At 39.7% G+C, this 11,592-nt stretch overlaps 1 protein-coding gene across 8 annotated transcripts in view; it reads left to right on the top strand.

The window, feature by feature from the left end:
- LOC107673740 (microtubule-associated protein 2-like) overlaps positions 1-11,592 on the top strand; it is a 123,026-nt gene that overhangs the window by 85,079 nt on the left and 26,355 nt on the right. For 4 of the 8 annotated variants that reach the window (XM_016467497.1, XM_016467498.1, XM_016467496.1 and 1 more), the window contains 5 exons: positions 1,216-1,290; positions 3,372-3,587; positions 6,893-7,183; positions 8,227-10,953; positions 11,171-11,371. In XM_016467497.1, coding sequence (XP_016322983.1) covers positions 1,216-1,290; positions 3,372-3,587; positions 6,893-7,183; positions 8,227-10,953; positions 11,171-11,371 — 3,510 coding nt within the window. The remainder of the gene's footprint in view (positions 1-1,215; positions 1,291-3,371; positions 3,588-6,892; positions 7,184-8,226; positions 10,954-11,170; positions 11,372-11,592) is intronic. The other 4 variants (XM_016467495.1, XM_016467500.1, XM_016467499.1 and 1 more) reach the window with 4 other exon arrangements.

The raw sequence follows: 11,592 nt of genomic DNA, 5'->3' as shown, positions 1-11,592 counted from the left end.
GGGGGGGGGGGGGGGGTTATTTTTACATTCAAATCTATTGTTATTAAACTGCTTGCCCCTCGGAGTCCCTTTATAAGCTAATACAAGATAATTGCATTTTAAGATACAATATTATCTGTTCATGAATCTATTTTTCCTTGTTAAAACATGCCCACTGGGTTTATTTTTCTTGTGTGGGCGTTTACAGAAATTTTGCATGCTTAAGATTAAGAAAATGTCACTTCAGAGCTGGCTTGCATTTCCTGATCTTGTTCTCTCTACTTTTCATCATCATTACCTGTCTGTTCTTTACTATAGTGAACATTACAAGGTCAGAAAAAAACAACCTCAAATTTGTTGTCTCTCTTCCAAAACCTAGGGAGTTGTCTTGCTTACTATACGTACAATACACTTTTAAAAGTTTAAAAGTCATCAGCCATTGCTCCAGTCTTCAGTGTCACATGATCCTTCAGAAATCATTCTAATATGCTGATTTGGTGCTCCAGAAACCTTTCTTATTATTAACAATGTAGAAAATAGTTGTGCTGCCTAATACTTTTAATACTTTTGAAACTGTGAAACATTTAGCATTTATTTAAAATAGAAATCTTTTGCAATATTATAAATATTTTACTGTGACTTTTGAGCAATTTAATGTGTCCTAATTGAATAAAAGTATAAAAAAAGACAGACCCCAAACTTTTGAATGGTAGTGTATATATGCAAAAAGATCGGAAAATAATATTTGGAATACAAGCTAATTGCATTTTAAAATTTAAGTTTTATTCCTTCATGAATCTATTTTTAGATTTGACAATTAATTTTTATAGAATTTGTTGTCCGTATTTTGCTAAGCTCATACATTGCACATAAATATTGGGGGGAAAATCAATTTTTTAATTAGATAAAAGCATTTTTCTGTACTTTTTAGTATTATTGTTTAGTTTAGTTTAGTTTAGTTATAAACAATATTTCTCTTTCTTTGTCTGCCATCTTGGATAGATTTTCTTCACTGAGAATGCCTTCTTCATTAAGGATACATGCAGCATTGTCTTAGAATTTGAAGAACCTTAGAACTTTACTTCAAATCTCCTATGATGCCTTAACATTCTTCCTCCATAGGCTATTCACTAGGTTTTAGAAAAGACCCATAATGGGACGCCCAAACTGTAGATGTGTTGATCTAATCTTGAACATTGCCTTGATCTCTTCTTCTTTTCTTCTGTTTGTTTACAGTGGAGGACTCTGCAAACCTGCCACCCTCACCTCCTCCGTCCCCAGCAGCAGAGCATTTTGGGCCTTTGGATCAAGGTAGGGTCATGCTTCATGTGTGTATGGAGAGAGGTGAGGCGAGAAACACACTGAAAGAACTTGAACACCTTTTTTTTCCATGAGTATTACAGTCACGCTCTGACCCTGGCTTGAATGAGGGTATTCTATTTGGGGACACCTGCTAGTCCCACCCCTTCCAGGCTGATTTCACCCCTCTCACAGTGCCCTACAGATGTCCACGCTCTGCTGATCTGTCGGGCTGGTCCAAAGATGGAGTTGTGTTTGCAGGATCAACTATGCCTCCTTTGTTGACATCATTCAAGTCAACCTCCTCTTCCTCATCCAGCATCTCCAGCTCTTAAACATGGCCTCATCTTCATCATTGCTAACTCCGGGAGCTTATCTTGATCAAAAACTCACGCCAAAGTGACCAGTCCTCCTAACAAATCAAACTCAACCCCAACTTATACCCCGCCCAACCATGGATTTTGACTCCACCCTGCATGAAAGCCTTAAACCTTGAACTGAATGCTGTGCTGTCTCACCTGCAGCTGATGTTTCCAGGCTGTTGCTGAAACTGTGTGGCATTCAGGTTGCCTGCTCATCCTCTCTCCAAAACTAGATCTGTTTATTGCTCCAAATCTCTCTCAGTTCCTCTGTGCGTCCCTGTCTATAGTTTTGCATGTTGTGTCGTAGGTGCTGTTGATGTTGTGGGCTTGTGCTCGTTCGTCATTTTGACTGTGTTTATCTGTACTGCCTGTGGTAGGTCAATGCCATGCTCAGATCACTCTCTGAAGCTACTAAACTAAACATTAATGTCATTAACACAATCACAAACAGCCTTCAGGAGGAGCTACGGCAGTAATTAAGCGCCTACTTAAAGTCAACATGAAATCAAAATCGACTCTGTTTTTGTACTTTTGAAAACAATCTTAACCAGTATTCTTTCACTATCGGTTATTGGCTGATATTATTTTTTTTTTCTTATTTTTTTTTTTTAAATGTATGGGTATGAGTTCATATTGGATTTATAATGACCATGATTGAATGTTTATTTGTATATGTTCATTTCCACCTATTTTTATATTTAGGTGTTTTACCTTTGCTGTCATCTAAGGTTCATTTAAAAGTAAACTTAAATTAACTTGTAACATTTAAATTGTATTAAATGTATTTAATGGCCCCAGAAAAACTTGTAAATTTTTTTTATCAAGTACAATTAATCAATTAATTAATCAATTGATTAGAGACAAATAATCCTTATAGAGTTATGTATATACACTTTTATTTTAATCTTTTTTCTTTATTATTAAATGTATTACATATATTGTAGTGCTTGTATTTATTAAATGTTCAATCTGTATCTGCCATGCAAATAGCCTGTGAAACTGATTAGGCAATAAACTTAAATAAAACAACATTAAATTTAACTAAATGATTTTAACTGAATACTATTCATTTTATTTCTGATGTGTTTTATTTTCCATTTTTTTGTGCAATATCTTATGGAATTTTAATATTGACCAATTATCAGTTATTGTTTAAAATATGAAAATACTTATTGTCTTACTGGTATCAGCCAGAATTTGTATATCTATGCATCTCTAATATTTTTTATTAGTGTTTCGCTCATAAATATTTCATGTTACAGAATTAAAATGGCTTGTGAATGCTGATTCATGTTGACTTTAAGCAAACAGTTAATACTGATGCAGTTTCATCTGCTTTAGACCTTCCTCACATTAGACAAACCTATAAAAATTAATCCAAGGTGTTCAGAATCTGGTTATGGCATAGCACCGCTACAGTCACACTTTGTGTTTCTCGATACTGTTTGTGTTGCGCGTGTCTTTCTCTTTTTCGTACACATACTCCTATCTTGTTTTATTTCTCTCCCCCTGACTTTTTAGCTCCTTATTCTCTCTCTCTCTCTCTCTCTCTCTCTCTCTCTGGCTCTCTCTTTATCTCCTCCCTTTCTCAACTTTAGCTTATTCTGATTCACCTCCTCTTCTGTTACTTGCTCCACCCTTTCTATCTCCCTTCCTTTTCCTCTCTGTCTCTTTGTCTCTGTCTCTTTCTCCAGATTTCCCTGCAGTTCTTTTCCTTGTGTCTATTTGTAGATGTAGGGGATGAGGAGGAAGCAGGTCCTCTCCGCCGCTTCCAAAATTCTCGCGAGAGGTGCAAGTTCCTCGCCCCCTCCATCTCAGTGTCTGTGCCTGAGGATGACCCCTACCACTCTGACGAGGAATACTATGAGCACCCTTTATTCAGCCCAGAGTGGACGCGCTCTGGCTCTCGCCCCTCAGGGCAGGCCGCCGCATTTAGACAGATTGAAGGTGAACCTCGCATGGTTCCTCTCTGCCATTCTCTCCTCCCCTCCTCTTCCTTTTCTCTCTCTTTCCTTCCACTTCTTTCTTTAGCTCAGCATCAACACCTCTCTCTCTCTCACTCTTGCTCTCTCTCTCTGGTCCGCCTCTTCCTGTCTTTTGTCTCTGTTGTGTCGTGCCTACTCTGACCGAAGCGTGTCTTGTGGGGGTGGTATCTGTTTTTGTACCTTGTTCATTGCAAGTCATTTGGATTTTGCGCAACTTTTATACCGTGCGGTAAACAGGCACGAGCCTGCTTTTAGACAAAATCTCTGCTGCTATGATGCGCTCAGTTTAAGGAGGAAAATCACTGACTCTGAAAATGAAATCCAAATGACTTGCAGCATCAGCAGGACATTTGTGCATGCTGTACACATTTTCTTCTTTGCCTGTTTGCCGTCTTCTTGTCTCTGCATCTGTCCACCCGTATGTTAGCCTGTCTGTCCATTTTATATTTTTGATTGTGCCTCATCAGACCCAAAACGTACTCATGCATCTCAACAGGCCCCTCACATTTCTCCAACCTGCTGATGTACACATGTTGTAGATCACAGGAAGACTTTCAGCTCTTCACATGGTGGCCCACACACACACACACACACACACACACACACACACACACAAGCATCTCTGACCTTATTACAGTACATCGGTGAAGAAAGGTTAATCACTTTCAGCACCAAAATGATTTCTACACTTTGGGTTGTGTTTCCAATTTAACTAGGGTTGGGGATCAAGAACTTAGAAAATACTGGAACCAAATATTTTTCAGCTTTTTTTTTGGTTTCTAAACATCTTCATTGCTTCATTTTAGCTAAGCTGTGAGATTGCAATCTGAATTGAATGTGATGAGAAAGATAATGTGCAAAATAAGATAAGACAATAAACTGACAACGCACTCTATATTGCAATCTATGTTGCAGTCCAATTCATGATTGAATTGAGTGATTGAAGCAGACCTTTTTAATGGATCAGTGAAAAACTCTAATTTATGTCCAAATCGAAATTAACTGAAAATGGTTATATATAAAATGAGTTATATATGATTATTGCTTGTGAGATTACTGACTAATATGACAATATGTACTTAAAGCAATGTATTTTCAGTATTATTTATATACTATTATAGTATTTATTCATATTCTGAATTAGCCTTTATTTTTTATTAATTTTAGTTTTATTACTTTGTTCATTTTTATTAGTTTTTGTTTTTTAAATATTTCTATTTAGCTTTAATTTATTTTACACAGTTTTCATTTGAGTAATTTTACTTCAATTTTAATTAATTTTATTTCAAATAGTTGCAAAGGCAGCATTTCTAATTTTCTTTCATTTTTCATCTAATATTTTATTTTATTAATATTTTTAGTTTTAAAAGTAGGTTGTGTTGCTTCCTTAAAGGGGTCATCGGATGCTACATGCACTTTTACAAGTTGTTTGAACTGAAATGTGTGTGTACACAACCACTCTATAATGATAAAGATCCACCCAGTGTTTTTTTTTATCTACTAAAATCTTTATCCCTTTCTCAAATCGAGCCAATCTCAGATGCCTGTCTGTGTGACGTCACAAAAACAGGCCCCTCCCACGATAGTTTGATTGACAGTAGCGTTTCAGCACAGACTGGACTGGTGTCTTACCTTAGACCTGCCCTGAGTGAACTGTCATCAGTCCGCCATTGTTTCACCACCGGAGCAGGAGTAGACAAGAAATGACTCCTAAGCTATTGAGGTGTTCTGTTGTTGGATGTAATTATGAACATAGCAGTCATCATTTACTCCCGACATCTGAGCCGCTGAAGACGCAGTGGACTACGTTTGTTTTTGAAGGGAATGCACCCCCGATCTACCTAAATGCGTCTATGTTCATGCGAAACATTCGTGATCCAGCTTCACCTACAGTAGAAGTGAGTATAAGGTTTTTTAATGAATCTTTGCAAATCGCCTTTCCTAATAATGTGCTAATTAGCAAGTTTCACGATGAATGCGACTAAAGTAAACAGGCCCTCAGAGAGCGGCTTGGAGGAGAGGGGCGGGGTCAGCAGAGCTCATTAACATTTCAAGGAAAATGCTACAAAACGGCTTGCTCTGAAAAGAGCTGTTTTGACAGGGTAAAAAAGGTGTTTTTTACACTACCATTGAGAAATTTTAACCAAACTATGTTACAGACTTTTCATTAAGACCCTAAAGAATCATATCAACTTGTGGAAAATGGCCTTCCGATGACCCCTTTAAAAGTACTACAATAATCCATTAATAGGATCATTAGGTGGAATTAGAATCATAAAATCCCTTAAAAAAACATTGACACTAAGTTTGTTGCCAATTTGTCCTCCTCTCCCCTTTTCTCTCCCTCATATACTCTCTCTTCTCTCATCCCTCGTTTCACTGCAGCATCCTGCTGAGATATGATCTGGTGTGGTCTGCTTCTCCACATCTAGCTTGGCTCCCAGCAGAGACTGTTGCTGTTCCTTATCTCTCTTTCTCTTTCTCTCTGAGAATGAACTACATCATAAGCTTTGTTATGAGCAAGAATTATGCATCCCCGGTTTCAGCTGATATAGAGTATTTTTCATAAACCTTTGAAATAAGCATTAATAATGTAACTGAGAGGTACATATTTGAAATGAATAATCTGTTTCTTTGGAGTTTTTAGATTTTTTTATTTTATTATATTTTTTTTATAGAAATAGGGAACCACCATTGCTTATTGTCTGAAAAACTGATTTAAGCACTATCATAGAAGCAAGATTGGTTTTCTATTGAATGTCAGCATGATGTTATCGGAAGTAGGTGGCAGTTCTGTAAACAAGTTTAATTTTAGACACAATATGCCAGTATTTTGTCTCTTTTTGTTCCTCCAATGAAAATAATTCCAAATGAAGCCATAGTAAAATCAACTGATGCATGTCACAAAGAAAAACACAGACAAGCGGAGTAATCTAAATTTATTGTTTTTTTAGTCAAATACATTACTTAAAAAGTAGGTTTGATAAAGTAGGTATATTGAGGAAGAACAACTTATGCTTTAATGAGAATCTTGTTTGAAGTGCATGAACATATTCCTTATTCACCTTTATTTACCACCACTTCAAATACTCAAGGTCAGAGAAAACTGCACGTATACATTCTACAAAAGTCATAACTGGATATGGAAATTGGATATGCCCTCATAAATGATAGAGCTGAAAGTGTCCCACCTTTTTTATTCCCAAATAACCCAAGTCTGTGTTGTCTATAGTCTTGATGTTTCCACTTGTCTCCCTCTCTATGAAGAAGAGGAGACCATAGAGAGTCTCTCAGCTGCGGAGGAGGAAGAGGAGGAGAATTCAGAAGCCGCAGCAACAGCAGCAGCTCTAGAGGAAGAGGAGGAGGAGGAGCAGTGGAGTGGGGAGGAGCCTGAGCAGGAACCTCCATCTGAGCTCCTAGAGCGGGCAGAGGTTATAGGCGAGGCCCAGGCTCTGCCCGGCCTGCAGGCTGAGGTTCACACACAGGCAGCTACTGTTGCCAACGAGGCCCCTAATGGGGGAGCTGAGGAGGCAGGGGGGCAAGAAAGCCCTGCAGAAGGTGTGTCCATCCTTCTCACAACCTGCATGTTTCTCTCTCCCTTCAAAAAAAAAAAGCAAAGCGAAACCATCATGGAAGCTTTCTAAGGAAATGTGGGTGGATGGCTCAAATATCTCCTCTATCTGCTGATGCTGCAAGGCAACACAGGCTTGATGGTGACCAGCTTCTGTGGCCAGAGCTGTGTGTCTGTCTGTCATTGTCTTTCTTAATTTCTTAAATGCTTTTCCCAGAGCAACTGCCATCTGCTAGCTATCTGATTAAGCTTTTTCTGAACATTGCAGCTTGTTTCTCTGTTGATGCTACTGCTGCCAGGTCGACCTCCTCCATATATTGTTGTCCATTGCTCAGTTAATTTTTATTTGCCAGCTACATTGCCAGTTTTGGGTGATTTTTGATGCATGCTCCAACAAAACACCTGTGTTTTTACATGTGGATTCTATGAGAATCCTCTGTTTTTGTGAAATTGTGATATTTTGTTATGCTTCATTTTCAAAGGCATTTGAAAAGCTAAGCTTGTTGATTTAATTTAAATTGTATTAATTTTTTTTCATTATTTTCAAAGCATTGTCATTTCACATGGTTTACATTCGTGCTTTTTAAATTCTCTTTATTATGTGAAATGCAGAACAATTTTGAATAAATAAGATACTTTGAATAATTAAAATCAGATCCACTATGCATTTTCCATAATCTCTGAATATGCATTTGGCAGAAGTTTTTAGATGAGCTATTCCATCTGGCTGCTGGTGTACTGACGTCAGTATCGTGTTCAGACCACCTTCTTGGATATTTCATCCTCATTTTCTGGACCTCATCCACGCAACATTAAATGTTTTGGGTCTGCATGCTGGTCCTGTCATATCCATGCCATCACTACATCACTGAATTGGTATGTGTGTCTCATCGGCTGCTGCTATTTGAAAGTGGAAGTTCATTTGACCAAGAGCTTTGCCTGTCTGTGTGGTGGCTGGCCTGGCAAATGTATTGTACTTTGAATTATTAATAATACAATACAATGCAGACTACTTGAGATTTGCTTTCAGCTCTGAAGATGGAAGTAGAGCGACTAGACAGTGAGAGGACAGATCCCATTGGCATGGACTTCACTGAATCTGCAGTGCATCCAGATGATGATCTCCCATCTTACCAGAGCCTTGTCAGAGACACAGATATGCTGGAAAGCCCCTTTGCTCGAACATGCCCCATGGAGGATTTTGATCTCCCTCCAAGTTACCAGGGTCATGCCAAAGAACCTTGCGAGACTCCAACTGAAAAGCCTGATGGACAAAGTGGTGCTGTGAATCAGCCATCAACCAAAACGTGTGACTCCAGCAATATCCTTGAGGTCAAATCAGGGCAGATTCAAGACAAACAAATGGAAATATCAACAGATGGGGACATGAAGGACAAATCTGGCATGTCTGCTTATTTTGAGACCACTACAATTAAGACAGATGCCTCCGGGTCTCAAGGAGAAGGATATTATGAGCTGAGTACTACATCAGAAGAACAAAAGGACTCTATTGGTAACCTACCACTTCCTGAAATCAGCTACAGCACCTTGGCTCAAGCACAGTCTTTGGAAGTCCAACCAGATCTTACGAAAAGTAGCACAGACACACTACACACCATATCACCTGTAGACAGAAGAGATGACTGCAGACTCTCTCCTGGAAAACTGGCTCTAGAGCAACGAAGTTACTCTTTAAATATCACCATTGGGGCAATGGATCATGGTGATGCCCAAGGGCATCCAAGAAACTTCTCTCCGTTAGCCACTGACATCATGTCTCATACTAGTGGGAGCCTTGATGAATCTGCTGATTACCTTCCTGTCACCACTCCCTCAGTAGAGAAGCTCCCTCAGTTTCCACCACTGATCCTGGAGACAACTGCCTCTGCCACAGCTCCATCATTTTCACCTCCCCAGACAACAGTCACTGATGCAAAGACAAGTCCACAGACAGAGTCTCCAGAATCACCTGTCCAAGCTAAGAGCTGTTACAAGAACGGCACTGTCATGGCCCCAGACCTGCCTGAAATGCTGGACTTGGCAGGTACCCGATCAAGGTTGACGTCTGACAACACAGACCCAGAGATTATGAGGAGGAAGTCGGTCCCAATGGACATGTCTTCTCTAGTAAGTGATTCTTTAGCACATTTGCTCAAAGGTGACCAGGGCCAGATGGCTACAAAGAGAGAAATGCAGTTGGAGGAGCAAGGATATTGTGTCTTCAGTGAATACTCTGGTCCCATGCCATCGCCTGCGGATGTGCACAGTCCAATGGACTCTTCTTCTCAAATATTCAACACTGTGATATCAGAGGAGAAGGAAACTGGTCTGGTTGCATTTAGACAACAGGAGTGTCTATCAACTGAAGATCTGAAAGCAACAGAAGTTGTTACACCACAGGCAAAACCAGAAGAAGAAAAGCCAAGGAATGAAGATTCCTTTGAAATCGAAATTGTACCTTCTGAAAAACCTTCTAGAGAGACCAATCAAGAGGAATCTGATCTGTTGAATACTGAACCTTTGGAAGAAACCAAGAGTCCAACTTTACCTGATAATGAGAAAGGACAGTTAGACAAACAAGCTGAAACCTTTATCACACCAAAGGTGACGGTTACTCTTGAGGAAGCAAAGCCTGATCTTGATGCAGGTTCCAAACTTTCCGCTGAAACCGAAGCTGAAATAGCTGACTATGAGAGGCAAATTCGCAAATTGGAGATGGAGGACCGACCTTTGAGTGTAGAGGAGGAGCGGGAGCTCCAGGAACTCAGGGAGAAGGTGAAGAATAAACCAGACCTTGTACATCAGGAAGCTTATGAAGAAGTGGATGCAGAGGATGTCTACCAACTCACTGGAGCTGCAAAGGACAGAATTGCTCGGCCCATCAGACCATCCCCAGCATCTTCTGTAGAAAGTGCTACTGACGAGGAGAAAATGCATGTTGGTGACACTGAAAAACCTAGATCACCATGTGAGAAAGAGGCTCTTAAAACAGATCCTAATAGATTATCTCCTGTTGGGTCTTTTGAGAAATATTTTAGAGAGGAGAGACCGTCTGAGCAGGAGGTAAAGCAGAAAGACTCAGTGCAGCCCCTCAAAGAGAATGTTGCCGAGGAGAAACCTCAGCCAGCTCCTTCAAAGACAGACGAGGCTCCTCTTGATGCCACGGTGACTCAAAAAGTAGAGGAAGAGGTAGCGCTTGCTGAGGAGCCTGATGAGGTCATGCCAGAACCAAAGCCAGCTCTTAATGTGGAAGAGAAGCTGGTGGCAGATAAAACTGAACCAGATGAGGTTGTGGACGAAAACGAGGAGGAAAAAGTGGTTGAGAAAGAAGAAGAGGAAGATGAGGAAGTCTTGGAAGGGGCCAAAGCTGCAGAAGACACTGTTGAGCCTAAAGCTGCGATTGAGTCAGTAGTAACAGTGGAAGATGATTTTATTACGGTAGTGCAGACCATTGATGAGAGCGAAGTCTCTGGACACAGTGTACGCTTCTCAGCTCCCTCTGAGGAGCAACATCCACAGCTCCTCCAAGAGGAGGAAGAGGAGGAGGAGGCTGTGGAAATGGCACAGGAAGTAGAGATGGAGGCTCCCAGTTTGGAGGAAGTCGTAGATGTTCCAGAACCTGTTGAGCCTCCTGTATGTCCAGCTAAAGAGATAGAAGTACCAGAGAGTGAGGCCCCAACTCAAAGCTATGATGACTACAAAGATGAAACTACCATCGATGACTCCATCTTAGACAGCTCCTGGGTGGATACTCAAGGTGTGATTTTAATATCTGTTTTGCATGAAATTTGCTCAGCAAATGACAAAACCTTTCAGCTTAATTTGTTTTCTATCTTTTTAGGTAAATTAAAACAGTTGTATATTAGTTGGATTGAAGCACAGTCAGATTTTTTTGTTTCTGCGAGGGCAAGTAAATGTATGTTTACATCCTGGTATAAAATTAGTTTGCCTGTTTTACCTCATGTACTCTGTAGATGATGATAAGAGCATGGCCACAGAGAAAATTGAGCCTTTACCCAGAGTGATGAGCCCTGTCAAGAAACCACACGCAGAGAAACCAGCGAAACAGAGGGCTAAAGGCGGCAGGGCCAAAGGAAGAATCACCACCCCTGAACGCAAACCTGTTCGCAAGGAGCCAGTACCCATCCAGAAGGATGAGATGAAGAAGAAAAAAGGTTTTTGTTGCTGGAAGTGACATTTTGTTTTGTTTTGTATGTTCCTTTTCTTTGCATATTCTGTATTTTTTCCCATTATGACATTTCCATATAGCCCTTCAAATGTTTTTCAGCAAATGAAATATTTAAATCTTTGTTTAAATGTTTATTTCCATTTTGGTTAGATGTCATGCATCAAATTTTTATTAATTAAAATTAAAACTTTGTATTAATTTATTACA

Source organism: Sinocyclocheilus anshuiensis, unplaced genomic scaffold, assembly GCF_001515605.1.
Source record: "Sinocyclocheilus anshuiensis isolate Anshui unplaced genomic scaffold, SAMN03320099.WGS_v1.1 scaffold808, whole genome shotgun sequence".
NCBI classification, from domain to species: Eukaryota; Metazoa; Chordata; class Actinopteri; order Cypriniformes; family Cyprinidae; genus Sinocyclocheilus; species Sinocyclocheilus anshuiensis.
This window is presented reverse-complemented; position numbering and strand designations above follow the sequence as displayed.